The sequence below is a fragment of the Lepisosteus platostomus genome, chromosome 19 (assembly GCF_059453375.1).
Source record: "Lepisosteus platostomus isolate fLepPlt1 chromosome 19, fLepPlt1.hap1, whole genome shotgun sequence".
Classification (NCBI taxonomy): Eukaryota; Metazoa; Chordata; class Actinopteri; order Semionotiformes; family Lepisosteidae; genus Lepisosteus; species Lepisosteus platostomus.
In genome coordinates, this window is record NC_142629.1 from 15,007,971 (window position 1) to 15,032,514 (window position 24,544).

The 24,544-nt window shown below is 42.3% G+C and overlaps 1 protein-coding gene across 3 annotated transcripts in view; it reads left to right on the top strand.

Annotated features, from left to right (window-relative positions):
- Positions 1 to 6,435: 6,435 nt before the first annotated feature.
- Positions 6,436 to 24,544, top strand: part of usp22 (ubiquitin specific peptidase 22) — a 67,545-nt gene continuing 49,436 nt past the window's right edge. Inside the window, exons 1-3 of one of the 3 annotated variants that reach the window (XM_088613266.1) lie at positions 7,233 to 7,334; positions 9,026 to 9,058; positions 11,270 to 11,316. In XM_088613266.1, coding sequence (XP_088469392.1) covers positions 11,314 to 11,316 — 3 coding nt within the window. In that variant the 5' untranslated portion in view covers positions 7,233 to 7,334; positions 9,026 to 9,058; positions 11,270 to 11,313. Of the gene's footprint in view, positions 7,335 to 9,025; positions 9,059 to 11,269; positions 11,317 to 24,544 lie in introns of all 3 variants that reach the window. The other 2 variants (XM_088613263.1, XM_088613264.1) reach the window with 2 other exon arrangements.

Consider the following 24,544-nt stretch of genomic DNA (forward strand, 5'->3'; position numbering starts at 1 on the left):
CTTAAACACTTTGTAGGGTTAACCATTACATTTTTGTGAGAGAAATGAAACCCCAAACCTGTGACTAGAAACAAAATACAAATATTCAATTAAGGCTTCAATTATCTAATGAAGGTGGTCTGGAATGAAAACCAGCTGATGTGTGGGTCAAGACTACACAGATTAGGGTCTGAAATGATAAATAAAACTTTCTTAATTTCACAAACCTGCTTCAGTTGTCACTGTGACATTGTTTCAGGCTGTAGAAACTAGTGACTGTAAATTAACAGTGACCTTTAAACCCTGTTGAACTAAGACTCTTCAGGACCAGAGTTGGAGACCTCTGACCTGTGCACAGCTTTAAGAGTGTGTGAATTTTAGGATGTTTCATCTTTTTTTTTATTAATGTCCATTATTCTCGTTACTATTTTTTGCTATTTTATTGTAAAAAAAATTAAGGGTGGTCAGAAAAAGAAAACCTACAAGACATTGAGATATCAGTAGGTTAAGATCTAGAAAAGATCAATCTGTGAAAAGGTAAAGTGTGTGTTTGCTGTTCGTATAGTGATGGTTTTGCCGACACGATGCGCAGACCTTCACTCTGTACTGAGCTGGGAGACAAACACAGTAATGCTTTACTGTACCACTAGAGGTCACTATTGTTCTTTTATAGATAACTAATAAAGCTGTATTGCCTGTCTTGCAGATCCAGCTAGCAGACAAAAATTTGCTCCCTCTAGTCTTCGATATATATATATACACGAGATTTGATTTGTTATCCGATAAAATACATACTGGTACTTGAAGACAATATTTAGAGCACTTCCCAGACCTCTGAGTAAGACGCCTACAGCTACAGCACCTACTGTACAACAAAGGATCGTTTTAGTTTGAAGCTTAATTTCAGAATTCGTACAGTTCTAAAAAAAAAAAAGTGGTTTCCACTACAGTCAACGAGTCACACACTAACACGCTTGAATACCCCTTTCAATCTGATAAGGGTGTATCGAGATAAACGTATTGAGTCATTCAGTGTCAAGGTGGAGGAGACGGGGCTGTGCAAGTCACCTCTTGACTCAGCGGTGACGTCCTCAGAGACCTTGGTACTGAAAAAAAAGCGAAACCGATGGGCAGCGCTCGGAACCAAACACGTTTTACGAGCTCCAGCTCACCCCTGCCTTTGTAGAGCAACTCTAATTTATACAATAAACACATTTCGAAGAAACCGCTGCATTCAACACTTTCGCAAAACGGTTTTGCACCAGTATTACTATAATAAATATTTAAAACGACAGAAACGGCTACATTACATAACAACGTAAGGATCAGGGCTTTGCGATAAGGTGTGAAGTACTGACACGAGTCTAAAAACAGAGCTGAACATTAGAAAATGAAGCGAATTGATTCCAAACGACCAGCAGGTGGCACTTCGTGATTGTATTTGTTAGTCGCACATGAAAAGACGCTTTTTCCTGCTTTCCAACAAGCGGACACACATCCTGAGTAGAACGCATTCCCAAAGTGCACAGATAGATTTCAGAGACCCCAATTATCCAACATGTCCAGGGGGGGGAGACTCAATGAGAACATACAGACTCCACACAGAAAGTACTCCAGTCCTGAACCGAATCCAGGATTATATTTCCAAACTGTTAGTAACAAACACCTCCTTCATCAGAGCACATGCATTTTGTACCTACATACTGTACCTTTCCACGATCTCTTTAAAGCAGGGCTTGCTAATCCTAGTCCTGGAGGCCAACACACTTGCTGGTTTTCAATTACCTAATTGGGGCCTTAAATGAAATAAAGAGCTGCTTGGTTAGCAAGTATTTTTTTTTTACCAACTCATGAGTTTGGGATTTGATTTTATCTAGGAAAATGCAATAGTTAAAAGGTTATACCTCCAGTAGGTTGAGAATCTGAAAACAGTCACAGAGTTCAGATTATTCCTGTTATTAAGTCAAATACAAATTTCGATGGGGTAGCTGACCACTTGGCTCGAACAAAAGCCGAGAGGTTCATGGGTAACCTGGACCAGGGCTGAGACCCACTGCTGCAGAGGTCTGTAAAATCAAGTTTGTCTCACAAGCACAGTAGATCTGACTCTTTTTTTTTTTGGACCGCTTAAAGCACGAGCTCATATTGCCAAAAACAACCTATAAGCGCATTGATACAGCAGGGAGTTTCCAGGATCAGTCCAGATGAAGCAGCTTCCTCAGGGAAACAGCAGCAGTGTCACACCTGGGATTTGAACCTGCAACCCCCTCCAGGGCAGAGCTCAGAGATGTAACTGCAGCCTTTGGTCATGGAACCATTTGCTTCATTAGCTCTTATTTCAGCTTCTGTTAGAAGTCGGGAACCTGTAATAATCACTTTGTTGACTCAGCTGTAGTATTTCAATAAACTGAATCCTGGAATAGGGCACATTATTTATCTATGAACACCTGGACCTATCCAAAATCAATTATGTTAATTGCGTTTGTTTTAAATACAGAGCAATTCCCTGCCTATATATCTTTAAATGGTGTTCTGTTAAGAGCTAATCAGACAGAAATAGGTGATCAGCTATTTATTGAGCAAACTGGGGGCCTGCTTTAAATCGATCTACACACCATTCTAAACCAGAACTGGATCACAGCTTTTAATTGAATTGATGCAGGAGGCTTCTGGCACTCGGATAACCACCATCAGAAGATACCTGAGACGTTTGCACAAAACAGGCAGGTCAGTTTCCAAGTGTCGAAGGCGGAGAACAGAGCAGAGCTCAGTTTGCTACATACCTTGGATCAACACTCTTAAATCTGGGAATATCCGAAATCAATAACGAAGTGGAAGAAAACGTGCTTAAGAAATATAATTTTGAAATTAAATTCGATTCCAATTATGGGTTTAATAAGCCTAAGCAATTACGAGCTCAGATGAATTGAAAAACGGAAGTTAGCGGGGAGCTGGAGCACCAGAAAAGCTTTGTGTAATTCGTCTGTCTAGCATTGGAGGGCAGACTTGTACCTTAAATTACAATGCACCTTCGCCACATAAGAATAACACATTATTATTTTTTTCGTGTATTTTTTTGTATTTTCATGACCATTATATTTTTCGCGTTATTTTGGTAGGGGGTTCCCAGTTTGAAACTTTTGCAATATGTATGCAGTTCTTGTTCAAGCAATGTTTTTTTTTTTCCTACAGAGCAAAATTTGCTACATTTTTAGATCGTCACACTTGAAATATAAACATATTTTTACACCAGTGACTCGATTAATGCAAAAATGATGGCTCTCAGGTGGTGCTTGTCTGTAGGGGTGCTTATTGGAAGTTCAGGATTGACTAAATTCTTCAAATCTGTTCAAACGCTGTGGAGTTCACGTTTTGTCAAAGAAAAGAGCCGGAAGAGGGCGCTCGTTGTTCTTTTTTCGTCCCATCCGAAGTGAACCGTTGGATTTGCAAACCAATTGCTTGAAAGCAAGTGCAAGAAATTCGGTGCTATCCGTTGGGGAATGTGGAAATAAAAGATTTCTGGTTTTGTTTTGTTTTTGTTTGGGGGGGGGGGGGGGATTTCTGGAAGTGGCTAAAACAAACACCACAGAAACAAACTCCTATGTTGAAAAAAAACAGTACTTGAATTGAATATGAGCATGTTTACAAACAAGTAGAGGTCATTCAGCCAGTGCAGCTCATTTGGTTATTGGATATCATAAGTGGATAACAGATCCAAGGTTTATGGAGTAAGACAGATATTTTTAATATTTTGTACTCATGAACAATATCGCTGTGAACAACACAGGTAAATGTGGGGTGACTGGGCACATTCCAGACATTTGGAATGTGCTCTAATTGTATTCAGTGATGATCCTGGTCTTACACTTGATCTCATCTTTGACAGACAGGCAATGTCGCATCTGCAACATCATTGTGAAACCAGGGGGTTTCACTGTCAGGACCCACTTACTCCAACTTGCTATGCTTCACAATTCATCTTCCAACACTAATATTTAGGATATTATACGAAACGTTTTGCATCATTAAAAGAGGGATCATTTACAAGACAATGCACAACAAATCTGTAATCTCACTGGCAGGTTACCACAATATTTTATTAGCTGTAATCAGATGTAAAAAGCATAGATTAAAAAGGTTGTTTAGAATTGAAGAATACAGGATATTCACCATTCATTATAGTGCCATATCCCAATGGTGTCTGATTTAGGGTTGATTACAGTGAGATTAAAAAGATTCATTGGGATAGATTGGTCCAACTCGATGGTTCTCAAACCTGGTCCTGAAGGACCACTTCATTATCTGTCTTTTTTTTTTGCTCAAGTCAAGTCCTTAATTGAAATGTATTTCAGTTTTCTGTTTTGGGTGTTTTTTATTTTTTCACACAATTCCCCTTTCAACACCCCCCTCTCACTCAGGCGACCAGTTAGACTTCAGCAGGAGGGAAAAGCAAACACTTAAGTGTCTTTCCCACCTGCGTGTGCTTATCATGAATCGGTCACCTAGGAAGGGGTTTTCATCGCGAAGAAGGGAGCAAATTCTTAACTAGATTGTGGAGGGATGGAGTAAAGTTATCCATGCTGAAGTTATTGGAAACTGTTCATTTTCACTAGGGTGTTTTTGAAACCATGTGCTGATGAGTGCTGGGTCCAGCAAAATGTTTAAACAACATCAGTAACAGGCATCAATTATCACTGGTCATCAAGGGCCCAGTTTGAAGGAAAACCAGACATGGATGTTGCCCCAAGATTGATCTACAGACCACTGGTATATAAATGGGGTTTATATATATGTAAACAAAATATACAGTATATAAACACCTACTCATTATGTTTATGATTGATATATTTGCAAATTATGCTGTGGTGTGCTTGAATCCTTTCTGTGAGTCTCCCACTGGGACCTACAATTGTAAAATATTAGGACATGTACAGTATATCAACTTCCTATTCCAGACTTGACACACCTCATAGAATGATACAATCAGCCCCCAAAAGCAGTTTAGCTTGGAGGCATCTTTTGTATACAGCGTATATAAGTAACTGATGGAGAATTTAAAGCACTAAAGGGAAGTATTCTCATAATTTTCAAGCAAAAATGGTAACTAAAGTAAAATAAAGGGAGAAAGCATCCCTTCCCTAATGGAGCTTCTGTATACATTCCATGTTGCTCAGGTTTTTAACAGGTGAATTTAGTCCACCTGTCCACAAGAAAAGCTGTGCAGAATGGGTTTAATAAGAAGGCATTAATATACCACGTGACTTTTGCAGGGGTTCATACTGGGTTGGTACAGTTGAAAGGCAATGTGGACAAGATCACACTGAAGTAGACTTCCATATACCTGATCTGATCTGATAACACAGGGGGTTTTGTCTGTCACATGCTACGCAATTGGCTGTAGCAGAGAGAGAGCACGAAAGTCTACTCTGCATATGTTAAACTAACCAAAATATGGGTTCAATACCCAAAGCTGGGATGAACCCTTCCAATACATTAATCCATCCATGTAACTTGGGAAGATGCTTTCAAGAAACAACTTCACCTTAACCTTTAACTGAGATGGCCCATCCTTTTTCTTTTACTTGACTTTGGAAGCTACTGCAGTAAACTGCAGCTATAACTGTCCATCTTGATTATACCACCCCCTTGTAGCATTATTAACATTAAGATGATCCGTGTTGGTATATTCTCTCTTCTCCAAAAAGTATATTTAAATGCGGTCAACATTTCGGCAGACAAAGTCTACATCAGGATGTTTACATCTGTAATGCCAAAACCTCTTCTTACCAGCTTCAATAACTGTTCCAAGACTTGGTTGTACTGTATTATTAATATTACTTCAGTGTATGTTATATATTCAATAAAATGTATTACTGTCTAAATTATAGCCCAATCATTCAACATCTAACGTAATCCGTTCCGTTATGGCAGAGTTAAGGCGATTTTTGAGTATCCCCTGTACAAAAACACGCCTGATTCGAACCTTTGTTCCTGAAAAGAGCGGCCAATATGTATTCCAAATCAAACTGGGTTATTTCTTTTAAAACTGAGGGGCCAAACTTAAATCTACAGGAACGCAAGCGAGGTGACGCCTTTGCGTCTGTTTAAAAACCTAGCCCTGGCGTTTGGGGTTTTTGTTTCCTCCTCTACGTGAGTCGTTGTTTGTCGTTAACAGCTAACCCTAAGGCTTGCCACCACAGCGGTAGTGTAACTCTGGAGCAGGGGAGCCGGGGTAGACGACTGGGAGGGGGGGGGGGGGACAAGGCAGCCGTTTCCGAAAAACGTGACGGCTTGGCAAACCCGGCGGTATTGTTTTGAAGCGCCGGCGTGCGCAGCCCCGGCTGAGCCGCTTCCGCTGGAAATCTCTCAGGCAACTGAGCACGCAGAACCAGAGGCGGAAGTGACGCAAAACGACACGGCCGGAACACCCACACAACAACCTGAGCGGTGTGGGAAACCAGCTCGGCTACGCCAATCACAGCGAAGCAACAGCCTAGCCTGCCAGGGCGGGGGAGTCGGATGTCTGTAACGTTACATTTCTGCAAACGTCCTCCCGCTTTCGTGTCTCTGCGTTTTTTTTTTATTTTAACAGCAACCAGAAAGGGACCGCGCTTCTTCGGCTACCCCTATACGTATAACACCTCTCCCTGCAGCAGGTTCTACCCTTCACTAAAGGAAGAACACCTCTCTTTTTTTTTTTTCTTATGTGTGGTGACCGAAACCACTACGGATCCTCAGACGGCCTCGGCAATTGCTCCCTCCGTCTTTAACCAATCGGCGATTTGGGAATCCGCTGGAACCCCGCCTTCATGGCGAATGACGTCTCCTAGCACCAACCCGGGCCGGAACGTTTACCGCACAAGGGCGTGGCTCTAACGGGAAACGACACCCACGCCAGCCAACCCGCGGCGCCGGCCTGCAGACGGTGGCCAATGAGGTCGGGCGTGAGGCGGGACTTTCAAAGCTCGCGGTGTTCTGTTGAATTCCATTGCCGACCATTAAAAAGAATCGGGAGAGTGGAAGTGGAAGAGCGAGAGCGGACGAGACAGACAGACTGGAGAATATTTAAAGAGACAGAGAGATTAATTTAAAAAAAACGGATTAATTCGGAAGTCCCAGTTACCACGGATTTCGGCTGGCTGCCCCTTTAAATCGGAAAACCTTTCTGGATATTTCTTTCCGAAACGCTCTACCTATCTAAAACAAAAAACAATAAATTGAATGTTGTTTCTGTCATGAGTCCGGCCGGGTGCTCCCATGTGAACAGTTTTAAGGTGGAGAATTGGAAACAGAATCTACGACTCATATACCAGTGCTTTGTGTGGAGCGGGACTGCAGAAACCAGGAAACGAAAGGTAAAAAAAAAAATGAACCAGAAAAAAAGGACAAAAAAAAAGCAAAATGCACATTTAGTTATGCATAAGCTGTTCCACAGTTGCCTTCATTTAAGCACAGATCCCAGAGACATCATTCGCTTGGGGTATCGGTGTACGAAAAGACAGAAATGTACAACACAGCAGGACCATGATTAGCGTTATGTGTGGAGCTCCGCTGATTGAAATTGGGGGGTGTTGGATGGGAGGCGAGAGGTACCTAACGGTAAACAAAACATCAGCACCAAAAACGCTAACTAATGCTTTCTCCCCGACCTCATCCCTCTTCCCCCCAGCCAAGGGGTTTTCTTGGTGAAGTGTCGTCTTGCTGTGTGCATACGCAGTAAAGACGGTCACTGAAAATGTTCGGCGAGCCAGCAGTGCCTTGTGGGAAAACACACAGCACCACTAAGCACCAGGAAACGCGAACGACATACAAAAATATGCCCATTTTCTGCATTGTGCGGTGCTGGTCTCCTGCCTCCGATACTGCAGCCCGACCTGGACTGCGTGTGTACAATTGGTGCGGCGAGGCGCCTCTCCACCACCTCAGCCGTTTTTGTTCGGACCAGATAGAAAGAGGAGGAGGGGGAGAGGCGGTCACGCATAGAGGAGGAGAGGAGGGGGGGGGGGAGAAAGTAGAACATTTCACGCCACCTGCGTTAAAATTTCGGCGGATTCCACGCGTGGGGGGTGCTCGCGCTTGTCCCGGAGCAGAGAGGAGGGTGCGTGGGGTGGAGGAGGCCCACTCCACGGTTCGGACCGTGCTGGGAAGTGGGGGAAATTGTTCGGGACCCGGGCGGCGACAAGGACACCGAACTGCACTAGTTCCAGTTCCAGCGGCGCATTGTTTACCGACCTGCGTCGCCACGAAAGACCGGTGTGTTTGTCGCCTTCTTTTTGGTTTCTGTACAGGCGGGGAAAAAAAAAATCTCAAACCCGGCACCTCCACTTTAGTCTGCACGTCCGTTAAAGCACGTATTGTTGTAAACAGTAGGGGGAAGAACCGTTGTGCCCCCTCCACGACTCGCCCCTTTCCTCCACAGGACCCTTCCTTCGGTAGGGGACAGGCCCCTGTAACCCCCCTTTTTTTGCTGACCGTGCACCCCCAGGTCTCCGGTTACCTGCTCTGAGCTGCAGTCTGCTTTTTTAATGCATTTTGTTTCGAGTTCACCCATTATTGCATAACCTCTCCCTCACCTCCCACAGCCCCAGCCGGAGCCCCTGTCCTCCACTCCAAACGTGTGCTAAGTGCCTGGCCCACACAGCATGCAGGGTGTGGGGAATTGAGTTATTAAGAAGGCACAGTGTAGTATTGGTAACAATATCCCAGCCCCCTCTCCACCTTATGGGGAAAAAATACAGTGAATGCACACTCTGCTTATCAAAACTGTCAAGTTCTAATTTCCCCAAACGTAGCCTGATCCACCTCCAGATATCATAGATCACTCTCCTCGCGGAGTTTTGCTTTGTGCTGTTCAATTCAATATTGTGTGTTAGGGTCTTACGTATTGTGAATTGTGTTGCATTTAACTGGATATTTTTGATGTAGAACGTTAAACCTGACAGTAGGGCCTTTAAGGGTTTCTTGTATCCAGTTTAATAGTGACTTCAAGGCAATGAAAAGACTTCTTACATGTATTGTACATTTTTATTTCATTGTGACAAAATAGGTGCTTCAGAAAGATGCTGGATGGACACCCCTGGTGAGTGCAAATCCTACATGTATTAACATAAATAGAGGCCTGATATTTTCTTTGGTATCTTATATTGAAGTTTCTAACGTTCTGTACACAAATCCGATGCAACTAAAGCATTGGGTGTGGTATTAGGACAAAAGAAAAATAACCAGCAGGAGCATTTAACAAAGTACTTTAACAGTGTGGTGGTTGTACATTATAAAGTGCAAATTTGAATGTTCTCGGTAAAGTCTGTATCCTGTAATGTCAACTCACTGGACTGCAGCACGTTCCTAATTTCATTTGGTGTTCTGGGCTCAGAAGCAGCAAGAAAGCCCCAATGCTGGAAGCAGTGCAACAACAAAAAGTAATTAAGGGCTCTAATAATCACATGGGGTCAACACAGAGGGTGCAGTCTTTACTACCATTTCTGCCTTGCAGCACTGGGGCCCTGGGTTCAATCCTGGACCTGGGGTGCCATCTACACGGTGTTTGTATGTTCTTCCCCGATTTGCTCGGGTTTCTTCCGAGTGCTGTGGTTTCCTTCCACAGTCCAAAAACATACTGCTAGGTTAATTGACTACTGGGAAAATTGGCCCTGGTGTGAGTGTGTGTCTGTGTTTGTGTCTTAAGCGTGCCCTGCGATGGACTGGCGTCCTGTTCAGGTTGTATTCTACCCTGTGCTCGATGCTGGCCGGGATCAGCTCTGGCTCCCTTGTGACGCTGTGTTGGATGAATAGTTTAGAAACTGGATGGGTGGCTAATTACATTGTTCCCAAAGGGAGACATTATCTTCTTTTTGGTTCCGTCCTGCCATTAAACCTGAGGCCTGCAGCAGGGGGACCATCTTGGATACTGGGAGAATAATACTCTCCACACTAATTTACTTTTTACCTTCTCTACAGACCCCATTCTGTACCGTAAACCTTTCTTTGTGCTGAAGTTATGGCCTCTTCCTCAGCCTCAGAATGTGGTTTTCAGACTAACTAGCTGCTGTGTAGTCAGTAAAACAATGCTTTTCCTTAACGTGTTTTGTGGCCTGACAGGCTTGGAGCAGGTCTAAGTTTACATCATTTTTTAGCTGACACGCTTAATCTTTGCCAAGAAAAGCCTGTAACCTTTTGTAAAGGTGTTTTTTTTCCCCTCTGTGTACAAAGCCCTGGAATTCAAAACCAATGAATGCTGTAGCCAGAGCTCAACAGATGTAGTTCGTCTTGTTTATCTCAGTTCAGAAACGGCCACGGCTTTGGCACCTGAATTTCAGACCAGTCCTGCTTCACTTTCTCTCTGCTCGTTCAGCCAGGTTATTTCAGGTTTGGCGGTTAACTGCAGGACAGTAGCTAGCCTTAAGAAAAATCATTGCACAGATTTCTCTCTTTGTGGGAGGAAGTATATGGGGCTGTTGGATTAAAATCTGTTTTTAAAGGTTTGTGTCCCTTACCCGAGAGTGTCAAGTTTTCATACAGGCAGTGGATGGCTCAACACAGTGAAGCGCCTTTACTCGGTCTTGTTTTCAAAAATGCCTTTCTGTAATAAGCATGCGAAATGGTGTGGTCACACTGTTGAAATAATTCCTCAGAGCCAGCACTACCAGGAAGGTTACATATTCATTGGAAACCACCACCTTCACTTAGCAGCATTGCTGGGTTTGTAATCCTACACTAAGGCTTTTCTATCCTGAGGGATGATTTCAAGGGGAGGCCTGTTGTCTGTAGCTGACTGTGACTTTGAATTAAACTCTGTATCGTCCTCAGCCGGGCTCACAGTCCGGTCTCCCAAGTTTGCAGAGGCAGTTGTTTTTCATTCCATCTGAGCTGTTAATTTCTCCTTTTTAATCTCATTATCCGTGTTGGCGTAAGTAGAGTCTTGAATTGTTTTTCTTTTCGATTGAGGAAGAAAGCCTCCCAGGTTGAGATTTGGTTGGAGTTAGTGGATGCTGAGGGGGGTCGGGCTTGGCCAAAGCTAATTCAGGGCTCGAAGCAGGTATGGCTGACAGGGTAGCGAACTTGAAGCACCGGAAAACTACCGTGTGAGAGGGCAGGGGGTTGACCAACTCCCATTACTCCTAGAGATGAAGATGTCTGGCTCATCTTCAGTGTGATCTTATCAAGGGGAAATTCCCACATCTCCGACTTCATTTTGGGTCACTTCAAGATGATCTAAAAACATCCGCAGTTTGAATGCAGAAATGTTGTGAGCAAAAGCAATTTTTAATCCCTGTATATTCTTCAACTTTAGAGCTGCAGGAAGAATGACCGAAGGAGGATAGTGCCAAGCCATCAATGGTATTTTCATCCTTTGCATGTTCTTTGATATAGTCCAATGTAAGGAAATTAAAAGAGCCGAAGAATTCTCAGAACATTTGTGGTCGGTGTGTGTCAAATGCATCTTAATCTTCTACTGCTGGATCGCAGAAGCCACAGATCTGAAAAATATGCTAAGATGGAAGACGAAGGCACTAGTCGACAAAACATTTCATTTTTTTTATAAACATGAGAGGCTTCAGTAAGAATAGTAACAAACGACAATGGGCTGTGTTTAAGTTGTAAAAAAGCCCTTTAGAGTTTTAGGGTTATGGACAGGCCACCCTTTTCCACTCACTTCTGTGCTGTGCTGTAACGATTTTTTTTCATTCCCCCTCCCCCCCCATGTTATTACAGGGGAAGGATAAGAGTAAATTGAACTACTTTAACAGGAGACCTTCTTTACCAGGCGTTCTCCTTCTGAAAAGCTAAGCATAGGTAATAAAATGGCTGACGAATGCCAGGACTTCTAAAGTGTTTGGCCAGCGTATTGCATGAGAATCAGTGACGTGTTTTAGTTTTTTTTTTTCCCCCTCAGCACCCCTTTCTGTTGTTTGGAAGGGGTTTATCTGTGTCCAGGTGATTGGCATTCCCAGCATATGTGGCAGGATTGCGCATGCAGAAACCCCAGGAAGAGGTGGTATTTCACATTACAGACCAAACTTGTGTTTTGCCACAAAGCAAAAACGTTTAACTCGCACAGCATTCTGATCTCTGCCTCTCCAAAGGGGCAAACAACTGGGATATTTGCACAGTTAGGTTGTTCCACTTAGTTGGTAGTGACGCTTCATGGGGAAAAAAAAACACAATATGACTCGTTTGCATATGCCCTTCATACACGTGACGTTATTTATACACAGCTGGCGCCTTGTTCAGTAAAGTCTACAAACTAGTTTTCTGTGGATTGAAACGTACATTTTCTGTACTGCCAGTCGGCTACCGACGCGTAAAGGAGTCTGTCCAAAGCATAGTTTGTCATTAGAAGACTGTGACTGGGATTTCCCAAGGCATGGACTACATTTGGGTCAGGCGGCTTAGATGTGGGTGGGTTTGAAGTCAACAGGATCTTTGCTGACTCATGGCAGGCTCAAGGGCACTCCTGAAGCGTTTGGGCATTGCTGTGTCATCAGTGAGAGCTGCCACAGACGTCCATAAGAGGCCGTGCCGCTTGTCGGCTTGCCATGCTAAATGAAGGGCGGACACAGAAAGATGTCGTCTGCACCTTTCCTGCTCTAATACCAGAGGTGTTGTGATAAGCCAGTGGCAGTTCCCAAATTATTGTCCAAGTGGGAGCAGCACATGAAGAGAAAAGGGAGGGATCTGATCATTGAAGAAAAGGAACAGAAGTTTTATACTTCAGCCATGGCTAAATGTCAGACTCACATTTTTTGACATGTGCATCCTAATGAACACATTCTTCAGCTGCGCATAGGGCAGAATTGATTTAGGAGTTACTGCAAGCGTATATTATCTTAATTGGTAAGAGGTTGATAGATAAGCAAGTCATTCAAGCAGTGAGCAGAAAGCTTTTATACTTTTTGTTTTTCCGGGGGGAACTAAAAATGTGTCAGTGCAGGAGGCTGTCAGCAGAAGGTTCATACGTTACATTTTCTTTCTTCAGATTTTTGAGTACAGTTTGCATTCTTAGCCGTAACCCTGAACCTTATTCAGCATTTTAAATTGTAAGAAAATTCAGCCTGATTTCAGTGCATTGGTGCAAGTTGCTTTTGCAAATTGTACACGCTTGCATTTTAGATAAGTCGTTCCCAGTCTTTAATCAGAAAAGTCATTTTAATTAAGAATTAGGGCAACTACAGAGTTCAGAAAAGGCTACTTATACATGTACCTGTCACACAATGTATAACGAGTCTTGCATACGAAACAGGCCTGTTAGTATGAAAGCCTCGAGTGTGATGATGACAGCAATGCTCTTGTCGTTTTTGTCCACTCTTGAAAATAGATTTTTTTTCTCTATTTTTAAATGGGTTTGTTACAGTATGTCAGGACGCCATCTTTCATGTTGCTGGTGGCTGTTTTTTCTTCTCCTGCTTTCTCCATTCTAGGTAAACGTGGGAGGCTGTCTTGATGGACATCTGTTGTTAGCTGAGCTGCCTCATTCAGGGACTGACACAGCCTGTGGCTCTCGCTGTCTTGGGCCCTTTTGAATTTGCTTATCTCCTCGTTCTCCTCACTTAAGTTGCGGAGGCAACAATTTTTGCCCCTGCAGCTCTGTTGTCAGCATACCTGCCTGAAATATTCATGGGGCCCATCAGATGATCCTTCCTGTGGGGCAAGGAACCGAATTGCTGTCAATCGGAGGTCCTTATCTTCAGTTGCCAAAGAGCACGGAGTCTGTTCTGCATTTATACGTCAGATCTTAATTAGCCACTCATTTTCTGAAATAGATTCACTGAATAGGTGAGGATATCCGTGAAAACCTGCTGGAACACACTGAAAGTAACTAATTTACTGGTTAATCTAGGCAGTAGGTAACCATATGCAATACTATCTGAGGTATGAAGAAGCTTTTACATCAAGTTACAAAGGTGGAAGCTTTTTACCGGCAGAAGATTTCACCAGAGTGCTGATCCTGCGTCCTAGATTCTCATGTTCTAAGTATATTTGAGTTTGAGATTTGAACTTGCATACAGGTCTTTTGCTAGCGGTGCAGTTGCGTGTAGAATAGTCAAGAAATTGTGGATTGTCCTGTAGGATACTGCTTGTATTTTTATAGTTTTGGCGCTACAGACTGCGGCATCGTTCATAGGAGTGAATGTGAAACTGTCTCTTGAAGCATGAAATGTAATTTGCGTACAGTAAGCATCATAAATAATGCCTTGTATTTTTGTAGACATGTCGGCTGAGTGTGAAAGAAAATGGTGTTTTGTGAAATGTTGTTTTTCAGTTACTGCAGGAAAAACAATTCTAATTGAAGAGGTGCATGCTGACACACGCCTGTCATTTCTACAAGAATACACTGCAGGATGAAAGGATTTTAGTAAGTCTCATAAATGTCTTGATAAAGGAAAAAAGACTATGTGACACAATATAACCTTTTTAATGTCCAGCGGTGTGTGTAGTTACTGATCTGGTTTACCATAAAGACATGATACAAGTCTTGCCCTGTACAGGTGAGCAAACCCCAGCTAGCAAAGAAATCACTCTGCCTAAAATGAGAAGTTATCTAAATCACATCATCTGGGCCTGCTTTTTCAGTACAGTCACTTCCTGGTTACACAACTCAGCGAAACTAAGGATACTTTTCTTTCATGTGAAACTTCTGGAGTAAGTTCGTACTTTAGAGGAACAGGAAGGCACCAAAGAGATATCCATGCAACATTGACAAATGTAAGCGTGTCAAAGCCTTAATGACGTAAAAGTGGAAGATTTACAAAATAATTCCTTTTAATTAATTTTGGTTCTCAGGGTAAGCATCGTGATCGTGAAAGCTGTGTGACTGTGCAACCAAAGATCTGGGAAAACCACCTAGAAGATAAGAGAGGTTACAAATGAGAGAGGGCCTTTTGTCCCATCTAGCCCATTAGGTAATTAGTAATTAAGTGATCCAATGATCTTATCTCACCCTTTCTTGAAAGGAGCCAGGTTATCGATTCCAGCAGCATTGCTAGGTAGCTTGTTCCATACTCCCACTACCTTTTAGGTAAAGAAGCGTCACCTATTCTTGGTTATAAATGCACTTCCTGTTGTGCCCTCCGGTTCTGGTTTCATGTTCATTCTGAAGAAATCTGGAGGGATAAGTTTGTCAGTGCCTTTGAGGATTTTTATTGGGCCGCTCATTAGGAAGCAATTAGTATAGTGAGGTAATTAAAGCTTTTGTTGAACACTAACCACCAAACCCTGTGGCCAGGTGAGCATGGGACTTCAAACCCGAGATTTAGTGACAGCTGTGCTTCAGCCTTTCTCGTTGCACTCGTAGGTTTTGAATAACACCTCAAATGCTTTGATAAAATCCTTCAATTTTAAAAAGTGGTCATTTCCTGAATCACATGTTGGTAGATTGTGTGCAAGTGGTGTACTGACGATACTGTAGAGTTACAGGACTGTTGTAAAAGGAACTAAGATGTACTCCTTCATTGCAGATTTATTTATTCAGTTATGACCTTGTTGTCCGAAGCCAAATCAATGATTTCAATACAGCTTAAGTAAAAGTAACCAAAGTATACCAAAAGGGCATTTCATCATTCTCAACGGCAAAATGAGAGCTCCAAGGAATTCAGATAGTTACGTACTTTGAATATGCATTTTCTGTAAAACCACATTGAATCAATTGCCAGGTTCTCCAAAGGAGCATTTCTGGAAGAAAAGAGAAAATCAATAGAGATATTCTTACACGTAGATCCTTAAAATAAGCCTCTTGGTGCTATGCGAACAACCATCAGCCTTTACTTCAGACTGCGTCTCAAAATGAAGTTGTTAAAGTGGGTGCCCTTTTCTAATTATTTGAATAATTTACTGACTTTATTTTTCATTTGATGGTTTTCTAAGCCTTTTTAACTAAATTTAAGCCATAGGATTTAGTTGTATTTAGTAATAGTTGGATTTAGTAATATTGTCATTTTGTAATAGAAATAATGCCAGTTAAAGCAGTATTAATGATAGACCAGCTTGAATTACATGCACACATTCAGCTATCTGCCAATCTTAAATGACTGACCGTTACTTGATAGATAGAAAATGGGAGAACCAGATTTGTGAATTGCTATTTATAAGTCATCCTTTATTTTATTTTCCTTTAAATTACATTTTGATTTACTTTTAGTATGCGATGATAATTTCTGTATCCTGGTAGTGGTTCATTTGAAAACCCTCTGATTCTCAGTTAATCTTGTGGAATTGTAACAGTGGGATGAAAGTAAAAAGAGGCGTCATCTTTCAGATGAGATGTATAACTGAGGTCCCGACTCTCCATGGTCATTAAAAATCCCAGGGCGTTTCTTGAAAAGAGTAGGGGTGTTATCCCAGCGTCCTGGCCAAATTTCCCATTGGCCCTTACCAGTCATGGCCTCCTAATAATCCCCATCTATGAATTGGCTTCATTACTCTGCTCTCCTCCCCACTGATAGCTGGTGTGTGGGGAGTGTTCTGGAGCACTCTGGCTGTCATTGCATCATCCAGGTGGGGGCTGCACACTGGTGGTGGTGGAGGGGATCCCCATTACCTGTAAAGCGCTTTGAGTGCAATGTCCAGAAAAGCGCTATATAAGTGTAAGCAGTTATGATTATTACCTGGGCTTTATGATAACTGTCTCTTTTGTGACCTAGTAAAACAGTGTTGTCTATCTGACACCCATCTGGGTGCACATAAAAAAAGAGCCTAGCTGGTCATATGTAGATCCAGTGACCTATTCTGAATTGATAGAAAAAGCTAGCTAGGCCCTGTTGGTAAACATTATTAATTATTAATATTATTCCATATTAAAACCGTTATTAATATTATTGTTGCTAAGAAAAACCCAGAGCACTAGATCAACCATTTGGGTTACTTACAGCCTTTAAGCATAGACAGGGTGTTTTTCCTTTTCCTTTAACATATTTCTAATAAAACTATTTCAGTGCTTCAGTGAGCTATCTGTCCCCCTGTAAATAATTGTAAATAATTTAAGAATACATGGGCAGTATATCTCAGAGTATTGTTCCTTTGAAATTCAAAGATGGGGACCTGCCAGCCATATGGCAATGCATGATGAAACAGGAAACTGAGGTACCACTCATTTTTCACAGTAACGTCATTTCCAGCAGTACCTTCTGTTTCCACAGCCATTACATGGTCTGGGTCTGTCACAGACGTGTTGCCACAGAAGGAGCTCGATGTGGGCAAGGAGTGAAGGTGGAGTACCTTGCCTGTGCTCTTGACAATATACATATTCACTTAACATTAAAACATAAGAGGCAGTGTGCATATATGTGCCACACATGCTTTTAGTTCCTTTAAGTAGATTTTAAGCTTTTGAAACACTCGCCTTGTAAGGAGTTTTCCCCACTCTTTCACTATATATGCATAAAAAATGTATTCCATGATTGCTCTTCTGAGGGTTCATTCTCGGAAAACATGTTTTATGAGACGCCCATTGTAGCTGTTCTAAATGTGTGACGGTTCCGTCTCTTGATGGAATAAACCTGACGTACCTATATTTAATAGTGCACTGTGCCAATGCAAAGTATAATGAGTGAAATTGAAGAATTATTTACTAAATATCTTCTGCAATCTATGGCTGTCTGCCCTGTGAGTAAGTCAACATTAATTACGAGTATTTCCAGTACAAGTGCAAGCTGCATCCTGCCATGTTGTAGAAGATAATATCGTGATTTTTCCATGAGTTCCTTTCAAGAGATCAATTAATTGCTAACTACTAAATAGGCTATATGGGAGACATCTCATTTGTAACCTTTCTTAAATATATTCTCTTTTGGAACATTTTAATCTGACTCCTTATTGATCAGGACAATGACATCTTATAAATTACTCAGTCTTTTTTAGTTTCAGATATGATTAAGGAAATCTATGCATTGCAAATTATTTGATAATTTGACATCTTCAAATACACAATCAGTCTGTAAGAATCTCTTGCACAACTAAATGCCACACAATGATTTTAAGATATTCTTATTAGAAGAGCCTTAAAATAAAACTCTTGCTGCTTGATGAACATCCATTGGCCTTTACTTCAAACTGCATTGAAAAAATCAGCTGCCTCAGTGGTACCTCATTATAATGTTATAATTATTTGAATAGTTAGCAGACTTTTTTAAATGTGTTCAAAGCCTTTTTGACAATTAAGCTTGAGCTTTAGGATTTAATATGGTCATTTTGTTATAGATATAATGCCAGCAGGATTAATGGTACACTAGCTTGCATTACATGAACACATTGGGATATCTGCCGATCGTAAAATTACTAGAAGATGGATGATACTTTCGTCAATACCGTGAGTACATCTCTAGAGGTTTTCTGGATATTTCAACGCAGTGTCAATTTTGTTTTTAAATGCAGTCATCTTGCGTCCTGTCATTTTGTCACTCCCAGAGCATAGCAGCTTTATCCTTTTGAGAGTTTCCAGCCTGCAGACACTCTTACAAACTGTACAGACTTTGTGTTGTGGGCATTCGGTTTTGTCCACAGTGAGGTAAGACGTTTGTAATGATCATCTCGAGATGTTTGCTGGCAACCTGCAGCCTGACAACCTGCAATTCCTAAAATGGAGGAGTCTGCTGGGCAGTAGGTAAACATGCGATGTGTGCATCTTTCATGAATTTTTGGTGCCTTCCCAGTTTGTGTTTTTGATTTCCTGTTTGCCAAGGAGAGCTTTTTGCCCACAACATAAAATGTAATTGGCTAGTCTTATAGGAACTTTGTAAAAATCTAAAGCAGCAGTTCGTATTGTTTGCGAGCTAGGTTTTCTGCCATCTGTAGACACGGCGATTGTTCAAAATTGTACGTTTTGCGAAATGAAGAAACCCATCTGCGTTTTTAAAACCATTTGGCTCTTCCGTTTAGGGCATCGTTAGCTGCCATTGAAGGGCTGTCTGATTAATCTGTAATTGCACTAAGTTTAACGTGCACGTTTTGCTGGATGTTTTGAAGACGAAGATTCTGTTTGGTTGGAGCGTCATAGAAGGGTGTTTTTATCTCTCTTGTCACACTTGGGTTGTATCTGTTTTCAGCAGAAATGTAATATCTTCTGGTGGCTAAGCCTCTGCATTATCCCAGCATGTGGCAGTTAGGGATTGCGTCTGACCCTGTCTCAGACCACTCCATCTTCAGGGACTGCGTAAGGGTAAATCAAGTTGTCACAATTGACGGCATCCCTGTCTTCACACATCTGAGCCAACTGCCGTTCTTAGCAGTTCCTGCCGTCGTGGACAGTAATTTGTGAACTTCTGATCTTTTCAGTGCCGTAAGCTTTACCTCCCTCTGCTGTTCTGTGGAAAAAGTCAACGCCGATTGTAAGTTATTCTCAACACCTGCAGAAGCTGCACTAATTGGAATTGTCAAACCTTTTCCCAAACTTTGCTTCTTAATCAGATGATCATGCAGATCTTGTGCGATAGCTGCTTGATCATGGAAGATACCAGACTTGATTATACCAAAAGTTTAAAACGGCAACTCTGATGTAATTAGTAATTGGACATGTACGACAGTATAGGAGAAACCTGGTATTTCTTTAGAGCAGTTTCCAGGTAGGCCTAATCATTTCTGTTTGTTGTTCTAGATTGGGAATTCACAGACAGTCTGTGTGAGAACCCACATGCTTCAGTGATTCTGAGAAAATTGCCGTGTAGCAGGCCTTACGATGTCCAGTCCTGAGGATCTGCAGGGATTTCTGGATTTCTTTCTGCCAATAACTTAAGTGAAAGTGAATCCACATTTTAAAATAGAGCACTTACTGAGAAGCTGCAGTGACGATCAGAACACTTTGGAATTTAAAAGTACTCATAACCCAGCTTTGTGATGTATCCGCTCTTTTCAATATCCCAATATTCACCTTTTCACTGAGGGGGAAGGAATCATGATTTAAAAACCTAATCCAACAATGATGATGAAGTTTGTATTTTTGGTATGAAGAGCATGTCTCCCTTGGTTGTATCTTATGACACAATCATAATAACTTAACAGACCTTTCTGCTAAATTTCAAGCCTGGGTATCTGTTTAGCCATTTAAGAATAACAACCATGCATCTGAAGAATGTGGAACAGATGGGAAAATGCATGAAATTTCACTGATTGTGTCTCCTTTGTAAAGTTCCTTTACAGCTTTGTTAAGTTTCTTTTATGGTGAACGTGGGAGTTTGGAAGGGAGGGAACAGCTGTCTGACAGGCATGTGCGCGTGCACTCACCTGTGCAGGAGGTACAGGACCTTGCCTGCAGTGATAATCTGCTCGGCTGCCACAGATTTTCTGAGGTTGCAGCTCTCGGTCCGAGGGATGAAACTGCCTTTACGAGGCTTACTTCGGAGCAGGCTGGCAAGGCGTGCATTTTTTCCCGTGTTCTTTGATGTGTCAGTGTCTTGCAAACTGCCTTGGCTTTGCTCTCCCCTCCTCATCATAAACGACAACACTGAAGAGAGAAAAAAAGGAATTCAATGAGGACTTAGACTGAGCCTCCCTTTAGCCGCAGTAGTCGTCAGGCAGATTATATTTTCTCAGTCTGGTTGCCTTGAGAGATCCCCTCCCATATGGCTCGGAACCCCATATGGCTTGAAACTTTTGTTTCACATCTTTTGTCAGCACTGTTGAGCATTGCTAGTTCAAACAGAACGGAGCCTGACATTGACTTTGTTCCTCTTTTGTTGTTCTTGCAAAACGCAGAAGAACATAGAGTACGAACAGATTTGGCCGTTCGTTATTATCCCTTTAAAGACAAAACGAGTGAAATTCTTTTTCTGTTATAAAAGACTAGCCTATCTTTCAAAAACATTTCATCAGCGCGCGCGCAATGCCTTTAAAAATAGTTTGCTCCTTAAGATAGTTTGGGGCTTACTATAGCCTGCTTGTAGCCTGTTGTATGAAGGCGGGGAGGAAGGGAACAGATTTCTGTTGCTGTTCATTTGATTTGGTAGTCAGGTATGGATGCTTTTCTGACTGCTGTGCAAAATGTGTAAAACCATTTAAAAGCATTCAAAGCTTTTTCAATGGGGATGTGTGAAAGTAATTTTAAGCATTAGTGATATTTTATCAAAAATCCCACTGATATGACAAAAAATGGAAAGGTGGAGGTGAAAGCTTTAGTGTTCTGCCAAAGCTAAATATGAAACAAGCCTAACAAAAATGTTTTTCATTCTATGCGGTGCACCAAAATGATCATCACTTGTAGCTTCACAAAGTTATCAGGAATTATCAGAAAAATGTCCATCTTCTATTTTTTGCAAGTGTACTAATGTTTTTTATTGAATGGGCGTACTGAAGGTAAATTCATTCTGTTGAATAACATGTCATCAACAGGGCCGATCAAGAGAAAGTCTACTATGAAAGTCACAGGCTAGGTTTGAAGCACTACAAGCTTTACACCTGGGAGTTATGCTTTGCGCCAGGTTGCAGGTGTTGTCTTTTGGGATTCTGTCCCACTCGTCTTGCAGAGTCTAGGTAAGCAAGTGCCTGTTCGTTGGTCTCTGAGTTCTTGAAGGAAGTCATCCTGGTTCACAGATTCAGTGGGGCACCAATCTGGCCCCCAGGGCATCCACAACGTTACTGTCACATTCTTACCTGTAAGAAAGGCAGTCGTTATCGTTATCACATGAGCAGCAGGAGGACGTGCTGTCCTGCTGGAGTGCTGACATGCCAAGATGAACTTGCTGGAAAGGCGGAAAGTGAGGTCCCAGGTCTTGAGTACTGTATCGCTGAGCAGTCAGGCTACCGTCAGTCACTAGTAGCAGTAAGTGATACTGTAGAGAGTAGACACTGCGTGGATGCTTCTGCTCCACTTTTGCAAGGTTTACCAGAGTAGACCTTAAAACTACTTTCACGGCTCAAAAGAACTAGCCTCACCAATCAGGTAGTCCACCTCTAAGCGACTTTGTTTAGCCCTCAACAGGTTAATGGCACAAAGGAGTTGTTTCTTGCTATATGGGGCTATTTGTTTTTTGGTCTTTGACTTTTACCAAACTAAATCGCCACATCAGCCGTGTCCAATCAATTCTCTCACTCTCAAGTGTATCATCGTCACTCATAGATGACCAGTTAATCAACAATGACGATGCTCAGCATCATTCCGTACACATCCATTTTAAATGTGGATGTCTAAAAACATTGTAGGTCCTGAACTATGGCAGTGCACTCTTCTGAAGAATAGCCTAGATACAAAGCACCTGGCTTTTTATTTTACAGCGTGGCTCTGAAACATTTGAAACCCAGTTTAAGATGTTTATTTGCTGGTTTAAGCTTTTGCTGTGGACTAGACAAGATGGCTTTCATGTTTAGTGAACCTCAGAGGCTGGACGCCTACTATTATACCACTGGGTGTAATGAGCCAGCTAGCTGTGCTCAGGCTCGTGGTGCAGATGCAGAGCACGCCAACGTGTGTTGGGTAAATCTCTGTGAGCTAGGGGCCCACCCAACTTGCAGGAAAAGCGATCGGGTGGGACAAACATCTGCTGTGGCCTTTGAAGATCACGGTAAAAAGAAAAGTGTATGCTCCCGGGGCATTTGGGGCTGGGCAGAGTAGCGATCATAGTTGAACATGTGGGGCATGTCTGTTGTAAACAGTTATTAATCTGCAGAGGAAATACCTAAATATTCTCCCCCAGTTATCCATCTGTTTTATTTGCTTTTCATGTTCTTTTGCCAAATTTTAATATTATACCTGCAAGTAGAGCCGTAGATTCTTTAGGTCTGCATCTTTGTCGATTTGGTTTTCTCTGTGAATTAATGCTGTACGTCATCCGGTAGTTTTCTCCTGCTGCGACGCTTTCTTAATGATCAAGTCCTGCTTTAGTCACTTGGCTAGATGCTAGGGTAATAGAAGATGCCCACGTTTTCATGGATCAAAGTATCTTTTTGATGTGGATCTCGAAAGTACCAAGACCTAATAAGAAAAAAATGTTTCACACGAAGTAGTCGACGGGGGAACACGCTTCAGAATCCCCCACAGGACTGGCAAAGTCAGCTGTGTTCACTCCAAAAACAGCCGTGAAGCATGAACCAGTGGACACAAGTGGAAACTAGCAAAGTGCCTTGAAAGCTGAGAGCAGGTTGCAGGAGTCGGAACCAAGCTGGACCCTGGCTTCCCCCAAGAAATGGCTCGCTCATTGGGTCAGTAAGCTAATAAGAACCAAGCAAGTGTCAAATGACCTCCTGTCATTTGCAGACTTTGTGCTCCATTTGTGTTTTTAGACAACGTTTGCAACCCAGATCCGTCTTCCTCATTGTTGCTGGGTTTTTGTCCTGTCATATAGTGTCAGAGGTGGTAATGTAGCAGTGTCCCCACAGACGTGATGATTGTCTTCACAGACTTTGGTTAAGGGAGAAAACATGCACTTGTTTTTAACAGCCCAGGGCTCTTTTCACTGCCATTGAATTAGGTCTGGTGTTTGCGGTGCGCGTTCAGTGTGTATCCGATCACCGCTGCAGGTGTTGGCATTGGTTGGTTGCCTTAACAGGTGAGAAAGCTTGTAAGTCTTAGGCTGAGCTCCAGCAGGTCACTGCCAGGAGTAAGAATAGGACAATTTCAATATAAAATAGATAGATGTAAAGAGGTTGATGCAAGAAAACAGTTGTTTAGAGAAATTTAGAATATTAGGGGTGGAGACAAATATTATTTAACATAGGGACATACTTCAAGATCCCATTTTATTATTTATCCCAGCATCAGTCCAGGCTTGATCCAGAATCGAATCCTGCAGTCAGGAGTGCTAGATGGATATTTCCTGGGCTTGCTGTCCAGCTCAGTCTGGCCAGGTGTGTGGAAGACGATAACGTTGCCGGTGAGATGCTCTCTTCCGATTCGTGCTCACTCTTCTGAGAGAACTGTCTGACTCGCAGCTTGAAAAGCCCCAACAGATTTGGTGCCGACAAGTGCACTCTCTGGAAGAAGCTATTTGTGGGCCATTTTCCATACAAGCACTAGGGTTGAAGCAGCGGGTTCTTCACTCACAGCTTGAAACTCCTGAAAGCAGAAGTAGAGCAAGAAAGTAGGCCATCTGCTGGCCATTAGTGTTTCTCTGGGGGAGAGCAAGGCCCAGCTCAGCTTGGGTCTGTGAGCTTTGCTGACAAATCCAATCTTGTGACCCCACACGTTACACAACTTGCATAGTGTAGCGCAGTTCTAGGACCCATCTTAAAAAAGCCTTAAATTATCTGCCATTTTCTCGAGCTGCAGTTTTGTTAAGCCAAGTTGTCCTGACAATTTTACGCTAACTATCATTCAACCATTCTCTCCATCAGCTCACTGACATCGGAAGCCTCGATATGGCCGTACCTATCTCCCCAGGATTCTCCGCCATATTTCTGTGTAGATTGTTAGGTTTTATTAATACAAAGCTGAACGCAGCATGCCCAAATGAATATTTCACTGAGGACTGCTGCAATAAAGTGATTATCCCTTGGATCATCAAAGGTCTGTAAATGTTTTAGAACTGGATGGAAATGGCAAAAACAATGTGCCAATTTTGTAGGATGCACTACTCAGGGCTACGAAAGTGTTGACGATTGATCACTGGATTTCCAGTGTTCTGTGATAGCCATTCTTTAGCGCATA